This window comes from Brachionichthys hirsutus, chromosome 18 (assembly GCF_040956055.1).
Source record: "Brachionichthys hirsutus isolate HB-005 chromosome 18, CSIRO-AGI_Bhir_v1, whole genome shotgun sequence".
NCBI lineage: Eukaryota > Metazoa > Chordata > Actinopteri > Lophiiformes > Brachionichthyidae > Brachionichthys > Brachionichthys hirsutus.
In genome coordinates, this window is record NC_090914.1 from 8448198 (window position 1) to 8469658 (window position 21461).

The 21461-nt window shown below is 42.4% G+C and overlaps 2 protein-coding genes across 2 annotated transcripts; both read left to right on the top strand.

Moving 5' to 3' along the window:
• The first annotated feature begins 47 nt into the window (after positions 1-47).
• si:ch211-266g18.9 (transforming growth factor-beta receptor-associated protein 1) lies at positions 48-4105 on the top strand. The gene is made up of 11 exons (XM_068752120.1): positions 48-735; positions 879-1073; positions 1212-1360; positions 1798-1880; positions 1999-2343; positions 2521-2578; positions 2663-2806; positions 3004-3138; positions 3229-3373; positions 3448-3869; positions 3971-4105. The coding sequence occupies exons 1-11, from the start codon at positions 48-50 to the stop codon at positions 4103-4105; spliced, it is 2499 nt and encodes an 832-aa protein (XP_068608221.1).
• A 13547-nt stretch (positions 4106-17652) lies between these two features.
• On the top strand, positions 17653-21225 carry col10a1a (collagen, type X, alpha 1a). Its single transcript, XM_068751964.1, has 2 exons — positions 17653-17779; positions 19391-21225. The coding sequence occupies exons 1-2, from the start codon at positions 17653-17655 to the stop codon at positions 21223-21225; spliced, it is 1962 nt and encodes a 653-aa protein (XP_068608065.1).
• Positions 21226-21461: the final 236 nt, after the last annotated feature.

The following is a 21461-nucleotide window of genomic DNA, read 5'->3' on the forward strand; positions in this document are numbered from 1 at the left end:
TAGATACTATCATAACTTAACGAACATAACAGGTTTACAGGTTTATAATGGCTTTTAGAGCATTTACACTGACACATATATATGCAAAACAAGGAACGGCAAAAGAAATGGGCAAATCCAGCATTCAGTGCATTGAGTGCTGTGATCAAACTATGTATATAGGGAGCAAAGATGCAACTGTCCAGCAGCTTGTTTTCCCCAGTAGCACAAATCTAGGTCTGGATCAGAGCAAAGCCACAGAAGCTAGGGCAAGAAAACTCGGGTCAAACGTCCAAGTGTCCAAACTGAAGGCCGTCCCACTTTTCAATCATCTGCTGGTGCTGTGGGATCGAAGCCTGTCTGTCCTCAGCATGTTCTCCCTGGAGCCTGTTCCAGCTCTGAAGAAGATCCCACATATATCTCTGTTTGAGGTGTGCGACTCTTTGCCGGCAGCCCAGACAGATGGCAATGGTGTGCAGATGGTGACTTCCTCCAGCCGCAGAAAGGTATTCCAGATCCACGTGGTGAAAGTGGACCAGTGGTCGGTTCTAAGGGAAGTTCCTCTCCTCCTTGACCCTGTGGCGTTTGCCATAGATGGTGATATTCTGTGTGTGGCTACCATCGACAAGTATCTCCTCTGTGATGCTAAAACTGGGAACATTGAGGAGCTTTTTCCTCACAATCTCAGCAGGCAGCAAGTAATTACTGCCTCAGTAGGGTCAGGGGAATTCCTCCTGAATGGGCCTGGCTCCTTAGGTAAGAGCTACAAAATTATATATGGCACATGTTGATCTGCATGCCTATTTTCTAGTTCATTTCTCATCTTAGATTAGTCCCACCTCTAGCCAGAGGAAGTTTATTTATTGCGAAGAATCAATTGCTCCATCTTCATCCCTTAGGCATGTTTGTGATGAAGACAGGGATATGCCAGCGGCCTCCTCTGCAGTGGCCCCAAGAGGTGCTGGCAGCCGGCGTGTGTTTCCCTTACATCTTAACTCTAGAGTCCCAATTGTTGTCTGTCTACAGCGTAGTAGATCAGCAACACAAACAGACTGTGAGTCTCAGCGGCGCAAAGGGTCTCCTCTCTACGGCAGGTAAAGCAGGCAACGTGAATTCATTCTGATCCTGGCAGACGTCTGACCGACAAGCTGTCAGATAGCAGTTTTATTCTTGCTCCTTTTATGCACAATACACTGACCCCCCCCCCTCAAAAAAAAAAAAACTCCCTTCAGATGGTGTGTTAGTGTTCACAGAGAGAGACATTTTCAGCCTGCGTCTGGTGCCATTCCAAGAGCAGATCCAAGCACTTGTACAGCTTGAGAGGGTCGAGGAGGCTTTGGTGCTGTTGGAAGGAGTTCAAGGCCAATTTGACTCACACAAGGTGAAACACACATTAAAATCTTTTTCATACACCATTCAGCATTGTTAGAATGTCATTGTTTCCTGCACATCTAAACGCTGTGGATAAATTACTGGACCCTGAATGGTAGTGTAAGAATTTAACATTCTGTAACGCACATTGGGCCGGGCTGTTGAGGCGTAGGCTGTCTACATTGTTGTGAGTTGCTATAATAGGTGTGTTCCCATTGGGTGAATGCGACTGATAGCAGCAGATGGTGTTGGGGATTTAGTGTAATCTGTGCCAGATCTCAGGTTACAGGTTAGAGGTGAGTTTGTCGCAATTATAAGACAGTGAGTCACAAGTCATTCCTTTGTGGTGTTTTAATACTGATGATTACTCTCTGAATGATTTTACTGACAAATCAGTCCATGAATAAAAGCCTGATTTTAAGAGATCTATTTTTATTTTGCTGGCAGGAGCTGCTGAAAGGTGTCACTTGCCTGACTGGATTTGTTCATTTTTACCAGCAGGGGTTTTCCAAGGCGACAGATCTATTTATGTGAGAGAAAATCCCCTTTTCACGCCACGTTGTATTACAAACCTGCAAATAATTCTCAGAAAACTATGGTACTGTGTGAATTTTGTGAATAGTGGTTATTTTCTCATGACTTGAACAGCAAAGGTGAGCTGGACCCCAGAGAAATAATCGATCTCTATCCTGCTATACGGCCGTGTCTCCGCGAGGACCTTCAATCCCAGCATGATCAGGTGAAAGCCGGGATCCTCCAGGCGCACTGGCAAGAGGACAGGGACACGTTTCATCGTTATCTTGGCTTTCTGGGAGATTTTCTCACAGTAGTAAGGGAGACCCCGCAAGCCCTGAAGTGCATTATGGAGGTGGACTGCGCCCTCCTGAGGTTGTATGTGGAATTGGAGGATACTGGAAAACTGCAGCAGCTCCTGGCAATTCCCAATGAGTGTGACCTGGATCGCTGTGCTTCTTTTTTGGAGGAAAACAAACGGTGAAGATGAAAGAATATTTAAAATGATTATTTTAAGATTGATTATTAAAAAGTATGGTTTATTAGAGTCCAGCCTTTTTTTTTTTTTTGTTGGTTGACAAATCATTCTTGAAAAAGGTTGCAATTCAATGTTGACTGTTTTTGAAGCAGCATGTTTTTCATCTTCTTTTTTTTTAGATATTATGCATTAGGTTGCCTCTTTCAAAGCCATGGACGTCACGTTGAGGCAATTCAGGTAAAACATCGAAATAATACAATGTCATTCCATAATAAGCAACAGAACAAAAGAAGTGTGTTTTAGCCAGTTATGTTCTTCCAGACTTGGGTGAATATTGCTGATGGCATCCATAAAGACCCATCTTCTTCGGATCCATATGAACACATAGTGCGGACTCTGAGTCAACTGCAAGACGGAGATCTTGTCTGGAAATTTGCAGACTGGATTCTGGAAAGAGATCAGGAGGTGATTTTTCATTCTCCAATCACTCAACAAGGGACAGAATTGTTCAACCATGTCATACATTCTGAAACACAGCAATTGAAGTCCTCTGTGAAATCAATTGGTTTACTTAAAAGGCAGTTATTTGTTGTTATTAATATTTTTTTGCATTCCGCAAATAATGACCACTAAAAATGTGGTATTTCCTTTATTTGAAAAAGACTGGATTGCAGATTTTTACCAGCCACCCTCAAGTCGATCAAATTAAGACACAAGAAGTTCTTACTCTCCTACAGAAGTACCCGCTGGCATTGCTTCTGTATCTCGAGTTTTTAATCTATGAACTGAATAGTGTGGTGGGTAAACCGTCCTCTACTTATTCCGATAGCCCGATCCTTTATTAAATGCAATAAAACATGTAATCTTGATGTATAATTTTCCCCCAGGAGGAGGAGCATCACAACCGTCTGGCCCTGGCATATGCTGCTCAGGCATTGCAAGAGGAAAAGGAAGCAGGTTTCAGGAAATCCAACTGGAAGTTGCAGCAGCTGCTATGGGAGTCCGGATTCTATGATATCGCCACTGTGTATGGTGCGTCTGTGTCTCATGAGACAAAGCATTACTGATTCCTTACTAAAATATAAGATGTTTTTATTCCATTTCAGAAAGTGTTAAGGCAACGAACCTGCACAGAGAGAAAGCCATTCTTCTAGTGAGGATGGGTGAATACAGTCAGGCACTACAGGAGCTTGTTCACCATGAGCAAGACCCCCGGGCTGCTGAGGCCTTCTGCTACAGGGCTGCCCAGGGTCATGACTCCCAGTTCAAGCAGACCCTGCTGCTCAATCTGATCCAAATCTACCTGAACTCAGAGATTCTCTCAAGTGCTGCTGTTGATCTGCTTAACAACAACCCTCAGGACTATGCATCAGAGAAGGTCCTCCAGCTCCTGCCTGATTCCTGGTCCGTTCATCTCGTCTCCCAGTTCATAACTGGATTCCTCAGAGACACCTTGCACCAAAGGCGGATGACAAAGCTGCAAATGGGTTTGAGCCGGGTGGAGCTGATGCGGCACCGGGTTGTTTGGGTGAGTTAGATTTGTTTAGTTTGCACAAGTAAACATTGAATGTACCGCATTGTATTCTTCATGTCTTACATTTCTGAACCCTCCTTCCTTAACTGCTGCAGATGCAAGCCTCAAGAACAAAGCTCAGTCTCCACAAGGGACAGAAGTGCATGGTTTGTCAGAGAGAACTCATAGAGCCACACTTCGTCTGGAGTCTTCACAGTGACCCAATGCACACAAGCTGCAATGGGCCATAAAGACAGTTTGACCAATCTGTTGTCTATTTATGCAAATGCATGTGTCTCTGCAATTGAAGAAGTGACTGCATCCCACCCAATAATTTATCTCAATTAGTGTCATCTGGGCAAACTCTGCAAAAGGAGTCAAGGAAAAAACACTTTCCATAATTAGAAAAAAGAAAATAAATTGTGTAAATAGCTGGTTTCAAAATGCAAAAGAGCATACAGTGCACTTTTTCAGGGCGGCATGTCTGAGCTATTTCCTAGAGACACTGCAGACAGCAATAGCTATAAAGTGAATTGTGGAGGACACACCAGGGGCACATATTCACTGATCAGACTGTGGTGTTTTACATGGAAACCACCTGTGGTCGACCAGAGGGAATTTCACCATCCTCCATCCGTGTATATATGCATCCCCACATCTTGGTTTCCACTGTGTATATTTGTCTGCTTAAAGCTGGAGAGCGAAAGTCAACAAGTGAGAGTTTGCACATGACAGATTTTGTTCTATTCAGCTTGTACATTAATATAAATTTATGACCAGGAAAAAAGAAAAAAAAAAATCACAATTACAGGTTTAAAAATGAAAAGCAAACAAGTCAAGGAAGTGCAGCATTTTTAGCCATGTTTGATTCTTATAAGCAAATACAGACAGATGTCTGTGCATGATCTGTGTCTGGAGCATGACATCACCAGCAATTTGGCCCTCATTGCCATTCATTATGCGGGAACATGACAAGCATGTACTCCTAATAATAACACCCAATCAACCGTTTATAGAGAATGAAAAGATTAAATGTACAGTATAAAATATGCAATTAAAGACCTATAATTAAGTTAAATGACGTTCCAGATGAATTTGTCTATTTCTGTTGGGCGGAGTGGACAGGTCCGGTCCACTCCACTCCACTCCGCCCAGGTCTGCCCCAGGTCTACCCTGCTATCCCTGCTCTAGCTCAGTCCTGGAGTGGAATCTGAAAACAGTGCCCGTTTTAAACAAGTCAACAATGCTACCAACTATGCCACCGTGTTGGTGAGGAAACCCCCCAACTGTAGCAATGACAAAAAAAGTTTGATCCTCATGCTTCCAGGAAGCATGTGTTGGACCACTATTCGGAATGTATCTAAATGTATCTTCTGATAAACAAACAGTTTCATAACCCAGAAACCACAAGAAAAACACCTTCTTCACGTTTCTCTTTTGCGGTAGCAGGAAACTTGTAATTTTGATAATCTGTGATTTAGTTTTAATCTACTGTTCAGTCGCTGTAAACCCCCCAGGATAAACTGATCATCGTATAGAGACGCCTTTCAGCAGCTTCTTCCTTGATGTTCTGAGATGTGAACTCTCAAGAGTTAAGGACTGACTGTGTGGACTGCTGCTCTGTGACTGGTGGAGATTTGGGCTGTGCCTGTTGACAAGTGATCACGGGTTGGACCTGAAGGCAGGATTACGGTCTCCTAAATTTCCCCTCCATGGACAACCTCAGTTCGGTGCAAGTGCATTCGGAGGTTCGGGATCGCTGCAGGGTTCCAGTCAGATAGACCATAAAACATGAAGGAGCTGGAACCAAGAAGGAGCAAGAGGAAGGAACAGGATATCCAGACATTGGTCTCCCATTTTAATTATCTACACTGCCACAAACACTTCACAGAGGGAAAACAAACACATTTTCTTCCTCCACTTTGCTCAATTCAAGTAAAATTGTTGGTCAGGCCGTACCATAGAATGTTATTGTTTACATGCTGATATAGACTTCTTTTTGGAAGCAGGAATTAGACTTTTACATCATAGAAAACAGTGAACCCTAAGGTTACTTATGACAAGTGAAATTGATGGTGTCTGCTAAATAAAATGAATTACTTCTCTGTTTGGACTCTGACAGACTTCGGCTGTAAAACATGGTTGGATTTATTTTAAATAAGTTTTACCGATAGTTTGTTTACGAGGGGCCTCAAGGCCTCTCTGGGGTGTAATTAACTGTAAATAGTGTTGCTTTGAAGGGCGAAGTTTGAATTTATAGACTAGATATAAAAGGAATATATATATTACATGGCAATATGCAATATTTCCTTATGTAGTGGCATGATTATGCTTGATGAATTCCAGTTTTCTCATGTGTTCATGATCAGTTTGTTGTGACTTGCAAAGACAAAGATATAAACATGGAAAAGGTTGGAGAAAAGAATGCAGGAGTGAGCTACATGGAAACTACGAGAAATGACAACAGTCATCAAAATACTGTTAGAACTGTCATGAAACCCAGTGAACCGAATTATTTGTTCATTATCATGAAAACAGATTATTTAAATGCTGCCTCGGGATTATGATGGGTATACCTCACTAATGGGGTCTATGAGAAAATGAATGCACAATGCTTCACTGTGCATCATGCATCATATTTATAGTCAAAGCCACAAATTACTGTATCATGTCCCTTATGACGCATTTTTCAGTCTTTTAGTGGTTGCACAGAGACAAGGAGAATCTTAATTTGCAACCCTTTTGGTAGCAATAATGGTAAGGTAGCAGAAAACCTAAATGATTGAACTTTAATTCCAACTTTCCCCAGCAAAGCTAATTCTATAGATATTTCAGAACAAGCTTTGGAATAAATAGATGAAGATGGTGTTTTTGTCTTTTTTTAACTCCTAGGGCTTTCATTTCCATGGCTTGCTACCTTGGGGTTTGGCAGAATGCCACTGGGAGAAATGTGTCAGATCGCCCTGCCTAAGGAGACTCAGAGGGCAGAGAGTGACCACAGACACTCACTCCACCATGCTGCATGGAGGCAGAGGTTATATGCATCCTAATAGAGAGGCATAGAGAGATCAAACCACGCCGACAGGGATTATGCTGTTCACTGCCTGCTTCTGTTATGCTCAAAATTGACTATTTGAGAAAGACAAGGCATATTTTAATGTTGTGCAGGGTTTATCCAGTAAGTGTTGGAACTATTCTGGTGTCATTGGATTTATTCGACCAATAATAACATTTGATTTTATTGTCCAGTTTTTCCACATAACAAAACTGTAAGTCAAGACTTTAAAGGTTTATTTATGTTTATAAAAATAAATAAAAAACGGTCCCAGTATGGGACAGAATGTTTTGAGAATATTTTCCCAATGGTCTTTAGTTTATTCAGAACCATAGCCTCCACATGGAAGAATTCCCTAAATAGAAGTATTCCTAAATGAACAGCTGGTATTTGCTTAATGATCTGTATTCTGTATAACTAATGACTGAGTTTTGTATGAAATGACGAATGAAAGTTCATTTTTAGAGTACTCTCTGGCTGGTTCATGTGCTTTCACTGTTCTTTTATAATGAGTGAATTTCAGGTGGAGAGCTAAATGCTCGGCCCAAATGGTCAAGCTGTGTTTTTTATTCAATCTTCATGCATATATCTCATTCCCAGGTGCAGCACCTTTCATCTCCGGACCATTTGGGTTTCTGGGAACAGAAACACAGACCAGCTGACTAATCTAAACGCCGGGCAGAAACTACAATCTGATGTGTAACTGCTCCATACCCATTTATTCACTTCATTAGCTATATGATTTTAAAGCATAACAAATAAGATTTTGTCAATCTTGTTGAAGGGTTTATTTGAACATATAAGTAGCCTAGAAAATTTGGCAAGTGCAAATCTCATTCCCTTCCTAACTGGATTTACACCGTCCACATGGTGATCTGGATCATGATCACAAGGTTATATATTATTCTTGGTATCTTTATATACCAAGCATGAAAAATAAAAGTGAATCAGAGTTGATGTCTATTTTTAACTGATTTTTGAATCCATAAATTGTTTTTTTCATCAAGATCCATCCGGCAGTTTTTCCATAATTCTGCTAACAAACAGACAAACAACCTCCTTGGCATATTTACATGTCAGACACATTTAGAGTTCTACCTTTCGTAGATCTTAAATTCTCTTGCTGGCAAGTGATGAACACATCACCACAAAAATGACTTCTTGGTTTCTACTCTGTGTAACAGACATAAATAAATCTCTAACAGCAGACAGGACGTGTGTTCTGCACCACAGGGTCCCCGATTCTGGGATTTATCTGGAGGACTGGGCTTCATGTGGTATTTGGCAGTGATTACAGAGCATGGCTCACATTAAGTTGCTGTTACTGTACCCTGGGAAAGTTGAGAACGTGGGGTCGCATATAATTAGACATTTAGCACCAATCCTCACAACTAAACACACCCTTCACCACAACACACAGACCAGGGAGTTAAAAATGTCCCTGTGTGCCCCAATATCAACCGCCGGAGTCAAAAACGCCCTCCCTCTGCTATCTAGGACTGAACTTACTGTAACCCACACAATAAAAACCAAAGAGCAGGGCGAAAGCCGACTCCAAGCCCAAAAAGGCCTCGTTCAATCTTCCATTTGAAGCCACTGAAGCAGGAATCGCTGGTAATCTGTATTTTAGAGCAGAAAAGCACATTCATAAACTAATTATAGTAAACAACGCTCCAATCAGCGCTCGGACAAATTAGAGGTGCATTGCGTTTTAGCATAGAATTACAATTCTATTTCTACAGATCGAACATCTCTGAGAGTATGGCACCGAAAGCATTTCAAGGCTTTCATTAAGTCTTTCAGGAACCCTAACTACCCCCGAGTGCCGAGGAACGGACCGATTCTCGGCTGATGCGAAGCTGCACGACAGCTCTGTGGTTTCATGCACAAACACACACCTATACTTGAGGCTATTTCAAGAGCACTTCAATAATTTCCCTCTAAAAAGGCAGTTCCCAAAGAGTATTGAATGTTCTCTGACCACAAGGGTACCTAAGAAAAGCTAATATTTGTTCTGTTTGGCTTCTGTTGCGGTGATATTTTAATTTCAATCCCATTTTAAGGTTAATAATAATTTGTGCAGCAGGAATTCATTCTTTCTCACTCATGAATCATCTAAACTTGATCGAAGGCATCAAGCTTGCCACCTCCTCTTTCGATGGCAAGGCAAATGCCAGCTCACAGGCTTTTGTTCACAGTACAGATTGTCCTCCCACATTGCCTCCACAGACACAAAGACCATAGAGAAGTCATTTTATAAAGTCAGATGAAACTAATGAATAAAGATTCTGTTTCTGCACATATTTTAGCGCATTGTTTAACTGTATGGGTGACTGTTGTTAACAGGAGTATTGCATGTGTTGCTTATTTCTTGTCAAAGGCATATTTCAGCTGTTTAGCTTACATACAATGCTCGCGATCGTCCGGCCGGGTTACTGTTTCTCACCAGCGCCATCTTTGATGGATTATTTGCTGTGTGTTCGGTTAGATTTCAACATATGCTCAACCCCTGTGAGTCCAGATACAGCAGTTTCACACACTGAATCACAGCGTCCGGGAAAAAAAACCTCTCCATTGTCTAAACACCTAAACCAACACCAGGCTTTATTACATTATTGCATTTCATCACACATCAGGAAGCTTAAACTGTCTGAAGGAGCTCGCCTCAGCTCTCCTGCAGACTGGAGGAGAAGACCCAAACTGGAGCTTATGTTTAAGCTGTGTGCTGACAACTGATGCCAACCCACTGCTGACTGGAGAGACCGGGCACGTTTTCACTCCTGACAACTCCACAGCTTATAATGTCAGGCTTTGGCACATTTCCGACCTTTAATTTGAAGAGGGTGTTTCACAGTCATGAAACCTTGAAGAGATAATAGAGGGTGAAAGTATACCTTACGGTAGTTGCGTGTGTGCAGGCATGGAATATAATTAGTTTAATTTCAATGAGGCAAACCGCTTGTCTGTGAGCTCGATGGGATCAAACTGCAATCAACGGTGGGGGAGAGGGGGGGGGGGGGGGGGGGGGGCACATGGGAGTGAAAGTGGAAGACTTTGGAGAAAAGAGTGCAAACAAAGAAACTAATCTTATTTAGGTTTTAAATCTTGAATTTCAGATCTGTTAGGAAAGCATACGCAGCACATGTAAATGACTAAAGAGCCAAATAACAGGAAAGAATCATTCTTTTCTACGTACGTAATGCAACGCCAGACTACAAACGTTTCCCGTCTGTGTGACTTCCTGCACGATGGAACCTGCAAATGCGAGCTATGTTCAAAGAAAACTTCTCCGTTATTTGAAGCTTACTTGGTCGGTTATAGTTTTAGCAAACGATGAGTGTCCAGCCTAAATGGAGCACTTCTAATCAATATTTCCAAAGGACATGTCCGGAGGAACAATACCACCGTCAAATCCTGATCTCCAAAACGTTTAACCTTCTCTGTCCCTCTTATTGCCTCATTTCTAGTCCCTCTTATTGCTTCATTTCTAATCCTATCCAACTTGGTCACTCCCAAGAAGAACCTCAGCCTCTTCATTGCCGCCACTTCTAGCTCCGCCTCCTGTCTTTTCCTCAGAGCCACTGTCTCTAAGCCGTCCATCATGGCTGGTCTCACCACTGTCTTTCCCTTCATCCTCGCTGACACTCTCCTACCACAGAGCACACCTGATACTTTCCTCCACCTGCCTGCACACAATTCTTCACTTCCTGTCCACATTCTCCATCACTCTGCACTGTTGACCCGATGTACTCAAAGTCCTCTGAGAAAGCTGCTGCCATTTATTCCTACAGGTGTTTGAAGGCGCCGCCTGAATCCACCTGTCTGTCTGGCATGAAACATGATTAAACAGCAACTACAGTTTAATTCAACCACGAGCTGTTGCAATTTGACCAGAATGAGACAAGACCAACGTAAACTCTGTAGCAGGAAAGTGAACCAGTATTCGTACTGTGACTCTCTCTTCCTTGACCACAGAACCGTAAACTTCCACATTTGGAGATTTTGTTTGAAATGCAGACCTTTAATAGCTGAGAAAAATACCAACTGTGCAGATGTAGCAGTTCACCTTGTGCCAGACTCTGTCCAGCTCCAAAGGCATACACTTACTGGCTTAAGCTGAGCCTTAAAAGCAAAGCCCGTACCTTTGGAAAAATGCTATTTACAGTCGATGCATTATCTAGGAAAAAGAAAAAAAAGATTTGGTGCAGGAATTATAGAGGAGATTAACAGAGGCTCTTTGTTGGGAAATAAGGTCATACCAAAACATTCATCAGGGCTGTCCTAAAAGGATCTTTCAGCAAGCTGCTGGAGGCAGAAAGGTCTGGGAAGTGGCATTATAATTTATGTTTAGAGGAAAGGAAAGTTTTACATGTGGATCAATCTGGTTAACAGCTGTGGTCACTTAAGACAGCTCCAGTGTGCCCTAATGACTAGCAGTCGCTTGTCATTAAAGACCACTTGGCTCTGTTCTGGATGGGACAGGCAGACAAACCAGTGGCTCACTGGAATAAAACAAAACAAAACTGACAACTCAGCCTTAACCTTTAAACACAGGGGGGGGGGGGTATGCATGCCCGTGTAAATGTTAAAACAGAAGATTACAAATGTGCAACCTGCTCAAAAAAGAACTGGTTTAACAGCCCATTTCATTTTAATGAAGGTCTAATAGCTCCATTAAATAGTTTTTCAACCATAATTTTTGTATGTGTGGGGAAAATAAAGTTTAAATCACTGCAGAATAATTTCTCATTATCCTGAAGAACTGCTCACACAAAAGTTCATTCATTGTGTTTTATACAGTTCTGAGAAAACACAAATCGGCCAAATTTAGCTTGTGAGAAGTTTGACTTCAGATTTGTTTTGTCTAAATGTCAGGGACGTTCTCGGATGACCTGTGGCGAGACATGTTTAACGCTCTATGGTATCCCTTATGGTAGGTGTTCAAAAGAGACACTGAAGTCAAGAAATATCTTGGGCGCATGCATTTCCACCATCGCAGGCCACTTCAGACTCTGGACATACTCACAACACAACACAAGTGTTTTTGCAACTTGGATCCACCTTTGGCATGAATCTTCAGAATATCCTACAAATATGACTTCTGGTGACCAAAACCCTTTAAACAAACATCAAGACGCCAGCTACCAACTTGTAAACCTTGTGGAATGAATCTTCACTTGTGTGTTATCCAGATTTAGTCTGGGATTTTCTCCTCTCTGTGGATTACCAATAACAAATTCCAAAACATCTGTAGTGAACCACTCGTCTCAGTGTTGGGTTTTCTGTTTGTTTATTTTTTTCCAAATTGCAGAGCCAGATGAAATGTTTTTGTTGTTTTTATTATAACACAGACCGGCAATGTTATATATATATATAATCAATCCGATCTGATTTCCTCTATTTTAACAGAAATAAATCTGCTGGTATATATAATACAGTTCAAACAACCGATTTCACAGAAATGAAGCTTCTTGGGTGAGAAATGATATCTTCAAATTCTGATTTAACCTTTGACGACTGCCATAATCCGGATGATAAGAAAACAGAGCAATCATTTTATATGTGGGCCCCTACTCTGTTCCTTCTATGTATTTATCCTGTTTTTAAAACATGTATTTGAGTCCATCGTCAACGCAGAACTGCCTGAATGGCGACTTTAACCTGAGCAACATTATGGACATGTTGTGCATTACACCCCAGCTGATCTGCTGTGGTCATGTCTTTACAAAGACTATGAGCAAAGACACGTGAAATGTGTGGGCACTAACTAGCAGTTCAGCTCCTACGTTGGCTCCTTCCTTTATTTTTAGATGACTGGACACGAACCGAAAACACTTGTCCTGTCTCTCCACAAGCCATTATGTCGCAGCTCTGTCTCAGAAAGTGAGGTGACATTAAAATGCATAAACATTGTTTTTCCAAGCATTTCAGTCGTTCGCCCCACACATCCCACATGCAGTTTGTGTTTAAGTCGAATGCAATCACGCACCGAGGTCTAAAATAAATCCACCTCTGCAATGAAAAGGAACGGGGCGTTTTCAGCCTGCTGTCTTTCCCTTCTCCACTTTACTTGTGAAATGGTTGACTCTGCCTGATACAGAGAGCGGAGCCTGACATTTTCACAGGCTTAATGTCTCTGATTAGTTAGGAATCCACCGCCTTCACTTAAATGCTAAAAATCTCTTGATGGTAGTTTCTTTTTTTTTACTTTGATACCACGATAAGTAGATGCTCCCAGCAGTCTGTCTCTTTGATGGGGAATATTCTATAAGAAAGCAAGGCCATTAAAAGTATAGTAGACTGATGAAATGGAAAAAGCAACTGTTTTCCTTGCTGGATAAAATAATATCTTTATATGCTATTCTGACCTTTTTACCTTTGTAGTAAATCATGAGAGCAACATAAACTGTCTGGCTTCTAGTTCAATGGTTTTTTTCGCTGCTGCAGCTATTAAAATCTGATTTCCTCAAATGGGCAGAAATAAATGTTGGAAGCATTCAAATCTCACAGTCGAGATCAAGCAGCACATGGTTGACTGGCAGTAGGCAGGTCCCTGCTTCCAGAGGTATGTGTGAAAACGGTCTGGTGATAACATCACAGGAGGCAAACGAGCGTACATTTCCAAGCATTTTTAACTTAATTACAGAGTGAATTTCATGAGTTTTCACGATTAAACACATTCACGGTGTCTGGCTGTTGAACCTCAGGACAATTTGCCTGCTTTAGATTCAAGAGCTGACATGAATTCACACATGGATGTTCTTGAGGGACATCGGACGGTTTCCGTCTCATCCATGTCCCCCCGTTTTCCTGCCGTTCTGGGACTTCAAACTGGTGACCTCTAAAACATATCAAAGGCTGCCATCACCACCACCATTTCTCAGTTACTTTTACACTTCCGGCTCCATTTAGGTCCATGTTTGTTTTCAGGACCCTGTAATTTCCCCACCAATCACTCACGAGGGCCCCCGTCAAGTCTGCCATTCATAAAGTTTAAAGTAGCTCTTAGTGGTCCATGGAGTTTATTGAAACATTAAATTTGTATCCCAGCCATGATGGTATATCTTTAGCCGTTGCTTAACTCACATGCTCGGTCGGATCCCCTTATATCAACTGCCAATTATGTTCTCTTCTTGGGTGTAGGTTGAGCCTCGGTCCGCAAGGCAGAGAAACCAGAAACGTCAATTCATGTCTATTGGAGAGAACAAAATGTGAAAACCTTTCTTCCAAACACTGTTATCGTTATAGAGTAAATTCACAAACATGACTAACATTTCCAGAAACAAGGCCCAGCTTCGGCAAACTCTATGGGATGTTGTCAGATATGAATGAAAGCCTCAGCAACAAGTAAGACCTCAAATGCCATCATCTGTCTTGTGCAGAGGCAAAAAAGAAAATGTGCATCGTCACAGCTTCCCATGCTTGTTTTTTTCCCCATATTTATTTTGAATCTATAATCTGTACAAGTTAATAAATCATTCTAATATGAACCCAGTGGTGGATGTCTTTTTTTCAATATTCTTCATTTTAAGTTTCAACATTGGAGAGGTTTGAAGAAATTTAGTTTTGATGCCTAAGAGAAGCTTTAGTGTGCTCTCTTTGGGTGCAGAAAAAAGAATTTGGGTGTGTGCTGTTCAAAATTACCATTTTTCTTCTCCTCAAATGCAATAAAAGCATTTCAGGCCACGTATTACATGTTTGAAGTGACACAAAACTGAAAGACCATGCGTATTTCACACCGAGGGGCTCCCAACAATATGAGTGTAGATCGACGTCACGGTCTTCGGTTTGAAGACTGTTAACGTAAGTCCTGATGGTTATTTCAATAAAATCTGGCAACCACATCAAGCTGCTGTGGTGCTGTAATGAGCTGAGCAGAGAGACTCTGGCATGTGTTTTCATATAGCCTTCAATTCTGCAAGCACATGGAGACCAGAGTCTTTCGCAAACGAGTGTAGTGGCGTGTTTGGAAAACAAAAAAATATGCTGCGAGGTTATAAACAACATCCAAATTACACTGTTAATTCAAAGTCTTCCTCAAGCTAAAGTACACTATGGTTCCAGCGCTGAGGATGAGTGTGTCTGCGTCTTCTCTGGCTCACGTGTAGACGTGAAGCTGTTGTTGCTTTTTTATTCAGAAAGAGATGAAACATTGTTCTCAGACCATTGAACTAAAAACAGCAGAACTCTGGCGGTGGTTTGGCCTGCAAAATGCATAAAAAACATGAACTGAAATCATTTGAACCTAAAAACACGTAAAGTCCAAACGCCACCGTCTTTTGCTCATTTCTTCTAAATTACACTAAATTCGGCATAGTCTCCTCTTGGGCCGCAAGTATAAAGATTTTAGAATAAAATAATGTATTATCTATAGAGTCACCATCTGCATGCTGAATGCATGCTGGATAAACACCATGTTGCTCTGCTGATAAAACAAGAGCAAATATCAGCAACCGCCAGCATTTGTAATTTTGCGTTGAGATTCATCTTCTATTTGCTTGACTTGTACATGCAGTTTTATGTTATTTTCTCAATGCTCAACAGCCACAGGTCGTCAGTCAGTCTGCATGTTTTGCTGCAGGCCAGTAACTCATGTCTCGGTTCTCAAATTTCAAGCATTTGGAAATGAAGATCACAAATTACTTTATTTTTTATTGGACAGGAAGAGCAAACTCAAACATTGTTTGCCAAATGTGATGCAAGGCAACACTTTGGAAAATTGCAGATAATTTTACCTAATTCGCAGGCTGAAAAAAAGGTAGCATGCCCCATTTTGTAGAATCTTTAATTATACCCCAGTGAAAGACGCCTGTCTGTCAAACACGTGTGGTATGGCCGCCTCACATAGAAGCCCAAATGCTCGTCATCCTCCTTTCTGCAAATATATTCATGTTGTCAGCAGTATGTACATTTTAAGAGCACAAGATCATTCCGGCATGGTCCTCTACACAACATTTATGGCTTCTTGTGTATTTGGCAACATGTGATTATTTGGGTGTATGCATTTCCCATGTGGCTGGGCTGAAATTGAGAAATTACAGTTGGAAGATTTCAACATAAGCAATGCAAGGTGGAGGGTTAGGGCGAGGGAGGATAAGAGAGGATGGAGCTGATTGAGGAAAATACAGCATCACAACAGAAAGTATATGTAATTGTAGGCCTGAATCCTTTGATGTTGTGTGTAGGCACCCAGGGAACCAAAAATAACAAGCGGCCACAGCGGCATGGCCCCTTCTCCACAGCAGCAGCATCATCATCGTGTTCCAATTGAGAGAAGCTGCCCAGTGGTAGAACCTGCCCTCTGGTGTGCAAATAGTAAACTACAATTGAGGGCTGAAGGACATTAGGTGGCATTCACAAGACAGTGCAGAGACAAACCCAAATGCCTTCTCCAGTGGCTCCTTATATAGATTTATAAGCACTTTGAAGGGTAGCCCTTTTTAAAAATACATAAGAGAACAGTGTCCATCCTGAAATGGTCCAAGGCTACTTTGTGCAATAAGCCAAAAAGATATGACCAAAAAATACCGTGAGGAAAAGTGCTAAAATTAAATGAGAATCCCTACGAAGATGGGATTCTATTAGGACTAAGCATATGTATTTTTTTGCTTTCAATCCAAAGCAATTAGAACCTGCTGTGCATCTCTCGCCAACGTTTCCCTTCTTTACCCCATCAATGCAAGGGTGGAGGAGATCAGACAGTCAGGATAGGTATGGGTGAGTCTCCACCAGCTGGCTGGACGAGATGCAAATGAGTCGGGTACTGTGCATCCTCAATGCAGGCTTTGTGAAGGTGACACTACAAATATGGTGCCTTTTTTTTAGAGACGTGCTTTGACTATTTTCAGAAGTTGTCGTATTTAAACAGGGGGTCTTGTAAACATTCAGAAATTTAAATGTATCCTGAGCTCATGTTGATGAACAACAGTTTAGACGAGTGCAAAACAATGTCAACGTATTTCTGGATTACATTCGTTCCTCCCGCATTGCTTTTGCTTGTGTTCTTTCTCATGTATTAACTCAATTTATTTATTTATTTTTACTTTGAACGTGATTGTTTTGTAGCTCAAAAGACGACTGGAATAAGGGATAATCATGTGTCTGTATACTCAAGACATGGAGGCACCTTGATGTGACATGCCTGCTTTGGGCAGATCTGTTTGTTAATTGCAGCCTAGCTCTGAGGAGGGAGGTACTTGCCTGGTGGGGGCTTTTTCTTTTTTTTTAATGATGCAAGGAGTAGATATGGTATAAATACCCACATCATTGTACTGGAAAGCAGCATATCCTCAGTAGAGCGCATACTCTAAGGATATACAGAAGCACCAGGAGACCGCTGGTGCTGAAGAGACTGACCTTCCCCACTTTGGATGCTGGTATGTATATTTTCTCTTCACCTCTAAACAGCCCTTTTAACTCAGCGGGAATGCTTTGGGGATCTGGGCTTTGTTTAGGCCTTGAGTTGTTCCTATGGAAAACTGGAGAAGTGAGCATGAGTTTGACTTACTTTAACAGACTGACGAAAATCCCAGAAGTTACAGGATGCTCTGAATGATTCCATATCAAAATGTGCATCAATCTATTTGCTAAACATGAGCTTATGGTAAAGATTTGCAACCTGTACACTCAGCAAAGTCTCAACTCGATTAATTATATATATTTTTATTTTTTTATACAGCGAAGGCTTGCTAGTAGTAGTGCTGATTGTTTCCTTGTTATTCCGTACAGGTTGGACTTTGTAAGATGGACTTACGAGTAGCAAGCATCTTCCTCGTCATGGTGGCCTTGACTGCAGCCACCAGGGAGCGGTATGTGGTAAGGGCGGTGAAGGCTTCCCCCCAGTACCAGCCCTACTCTGTAAAGAGCCAGGGTAAGAAAGCATATCTCTCTGCAGTCTGTGCAACATGTTTGGCAATGGAGCATGCTAGCATTTGAGCATTTGAGTTGTTGTCATCTATTTTGTCCGTAAATTGCTTCTAAAGCCAGATTTTCTTCACTGAAGGCAATTTTACTTGACCAACATTTAAGACAGTCCTGCATTACCTCTGAATATTCGACTCAGAAATCAGCATCTCAGGAAACCCATGCATTAATACTGGTCACACATAGATGCCTATTTCTTTGAAAACTCAAACTCCACCTTGCTCTGGTGTTGCTGTGTGCTCTGATTGGCTCCAGCAGTCTGCATGCTTCTCCAATCACATCAGGTCAACTTAGAGCTAAGTTTTGAATATTATGGGATTAATTTTTTAAGAGTCTTTCATTCATCCTATGGATTTAGCTTTATTAAAATGAAATTATAATGGGACATTTTTTTCTAAAGTGCTCTGCATGCTCACCAAATTTGAAGAACTGATTATTGTTTTGATTTACTTGAACTAAATATCTAAAGTTTTGAGGAACATTAAGTTGCAAGACAACATGGATTCCCAAAAGAGGTTCTCTTCTATATTATAGTGTAAACTCTATTCTCTTCATAGTTCTGTTAAAAGTGTTTAGCTGCCTTTTGAAGATGTTACTTAAGATGGGCTTTTGGGTGATGGCTAAAATGCTGCATGAAACATGAAATATTGCTTTTTTTTAATGAATCAACATGCTGCTATATTTTATTCGAGAATGTAGCTGTTACTGAATTATTTTTAGTTTGACACCAATAATTATAGTCCAGTCAGTCACCCAAGAGTGTGGTTTGTTTGGGTGTGCCTTTTTCACGCAGAAGTAGAAACATCTGTTTGGGTTCAACCAAATGCAGCAGCAGTGAACCACGGATCGAGCCTTTTACGCTCGAAAACATGTGACCACATTAAGGCAGCAAATAAAAAAGCTCCTTTTCATTTAGATCTACTGCTTCACAGACAAAGTCGCACAACACATGTCTGTGCATCTTACAAAACAACAATTAAATTAAATAAATAGATGAATTTAAAATATTGCAAAGTTAATCAGCACCATTAAGTGAACCCTCCAAACTACAAGACTGTTCCTGGGAATAAAAACTGCTTCTCCTATAGTACTCAAGTATCTTTGAATTAGAACATTCAATTGTTTTTCATGCATCAAACATTTTTAATTATATAATGACATAAAAACATTTGCTGCATATTTGATTATTGAACATTTACCCAATAAGATTTAATTGACCCTTGGCATTCAAATCTGGCAAATGCATCTCTGTTCAAGTGATCATAGGCAATAGAGATATTAGACCCTTGTTCCGCGAGGCTACTGTCTGAATATGTTTATGTATATAATATAGCTTTACATTTCCTTTAACATCTACTGGAAAGTGTCTGAAGTGTCTGTTTTATATTTCCACTCTTATTTGTAGGTTTACATTTGTTCAACATCATTTCATTACTTTACAAGCACAATTTTGAAAGTGAGAGTAACAACACAGTTCAAGAGTGCTTCTTCATCGCAGCTTTATGTGCTTGCTTCTTTGTTTGTTTGTTTGTGGTACTAATGATGGTCACTTTTTCAGTTGCAGGCGAGCCTGGTCCTCCAGGTGAGCCCGGACCTGAGGGACCTGCTGGACCTCCTGGACCAGCAGGTGAGAACGGTGAAGGCTTCCCTGGACCACAAGGACCACCTGGGTCCCCTGGATCTCCTGGTCGCTCAATTGCTGGCAAACCCGGAAGCAATGGTGGACCTGGCAAACCTGGAAGTCCTGGAGCGCATGGAGAGAAGGGAGACACCGGGGCCAGTGGCCCTCAGGGACCAAGGGGAGCCCCTGGATCTCATGGAAGCCCTGGACCTGCTGGCCTCTCCGCTAATGGAAAGCCTGGACCTGGAGGTTTGCCTGGAGCAATGGGACCCAGAGGAGAATCTGGTCTGAAAGGACATCCAGGTATACCTGGACTACCAGGAGCAAGGGGTGATAGAGGGCTGGGAGCTCCTGGAGCTCAGGGAGAGACAGGGCCTGAAGGACCCGTGGGAGCAACTGGTGCACCAGGTATATCTGGAGTTGGAAAGCCAGGAAGAGCAGGTATGCCCGGTGAGTCAGGAAAGTCAGGTAGCCCAGGTAGAGATGGTGCCCCAGGTCCAATGGGAGCAATGGGAGCCAAGGGACACACTGGTGCCCCAGGTGTAGGTGTTTCAGGAAAACCAGGAGAGAATGGAGCCCCAGGTCTGCCTGGTCCAGTTGGCCCTAAAGGTCACCAGGGACCCGCTGGAGCTTCAGGTGCCCCGGGAGTCCCCGGATATGGAAAGCCTGGTTCAAATGGAGAAAAGGGAGAGAGGGGAGCTACAGGTAGCACAGGTGCCCCAGGTACAAAGGGTGAGCAAGGTCCAACTGGTTATACTGGAGCTTCTGGTGCAGCTGGTGCCACTGGTTCTGCTGGACCTCAGGGTGCAAGAGGTTTCCAAGGTGCACCTGGTTCTGCTGGTGCTAAAGGTGATACGGGTCCAAGTGGACCTCAAGGATCTAAAGGAAACAAGGGAGATCAGGGATCACAGGGATTTACAGGCAAGCAGGGTTATCCAGGTGCAGCTGGTCCTCCTGGACCCAGAGGAGGCACTGGAGCCACAGGTGACAAAGGTAACATAGGAGCTCCAGGTACCCCAGGTTCCCCAGGTATTCCAGGCCCTGCTGGACCCAAAGGTCACACAGGCCGTCCGGGTGAGACAGGCGTCTCTGGTTCCGATGGTGGTCCAGGCGCAAGAGGGCCCACTGGGCCTCAAGGTCCTACTGGTGCTCCCGGCCTTAAGGGACATTCAGGTCTCCCTGGTCCTCCTGGCCCTGCTGGTTTGTCCGCTAAAGGTATCACTGGACCAGAAGGTCCTTCAGGTCAGCCTGGTGAACCTGGTGCTGATGGAGAAACAGGCCCAGTTGGCCCTCCTGGTCCCCCTGGCCCTCCTGGTCCTCCTGCTGAAATGGTGTATGAGAAAGGCATGGAAATGAGTGAGATTATGGTCAAGTCCCCCATGTCTGCTTTCACTGCATCTCTGACCACCCCCTACCCTGCCGCTGGCAGTCCCATTAGGTTTGACCATATCGTGTACAACGCTGAGAATCACTATGACCCTGAGTCTGGCATTTTCACCTGCCAGATTCCTGGTGTTTACTACTTTTCCTATAGCATCCATGTTAATGGTGCTCATGCCCTGGTGGCTCTGTACAAGAATGGCCAGCCTGTTATGTTCACGTACGATGAATACAACAAGGGCTTCCTGGACCAGATGTCCGGTAGTGCCGTGCTCTTGCTTGATGAACAGGACACGGTCTACATCCAAATCCCTGATGAGGAGGCTAATGGGGTCTTTGCTGCTGAGAATGTTCACTGCTCGTTCTCTGGATTCCTTATCGCTTCAACGTGATAGGTTGATACTAGTTCCAAAAAGCCACCCAACTAAATTTGCAATCTATTTCTCAAACTAAAGTAAACTCCCAATTTTTTTTTTCCCCTTCCCTCATCCAAACAGACAGGTTGTTCACCCTTATTTGAGGAATAGTTGCATCACGACTTGAAATCTACAAGAAAAGGGGGCTTAGGAGAAGTAAAATTAATTTATGAAAACAGGTAATCAGGGATGGAAGAAGCAATCCACAAAGT

Excerpts from the sequence above, each read along its gene's own strand:
- si:ch211-266g18.9 (XM_068752120.1), top strand. The coding sequence starts at position 48 with ATGGCTTTTAGAGCATTTACACTGACACATATATATGCAAAACAAGGA. Across the intron at positions 2,344-2,520 it reads TTTTTGGAGGAAAACAAACG|ATATTATGCATTAGGTTGCC; the intron begins GTGAAGATGAAA and ends CTTTTTTTTTAG. Across the intron at positions 2,807-3,003 it reads TTCTGGAAAGAGATCAGGAG|ACTGGATTGCAGATTTTTAC; the intron begins GTGATTTTTCAT and ends TATTTGAAAAAG.
- col10a1a (XM_068751964.1), top strand. The coding sequence starts at position 17,653 with ATGGACTTACGAGTAGCAAGCATCTTCCTCGTCATGGTGGCCTTGACT. Across the intron at positions 17,780-19,390 it reads CTACTCTGTAAAGAGCCAGG|TTGCAGGCGAGCCTGGTCCT; the intron begins GTAAGAAAGCAT and ends TCACTTTTTCAG.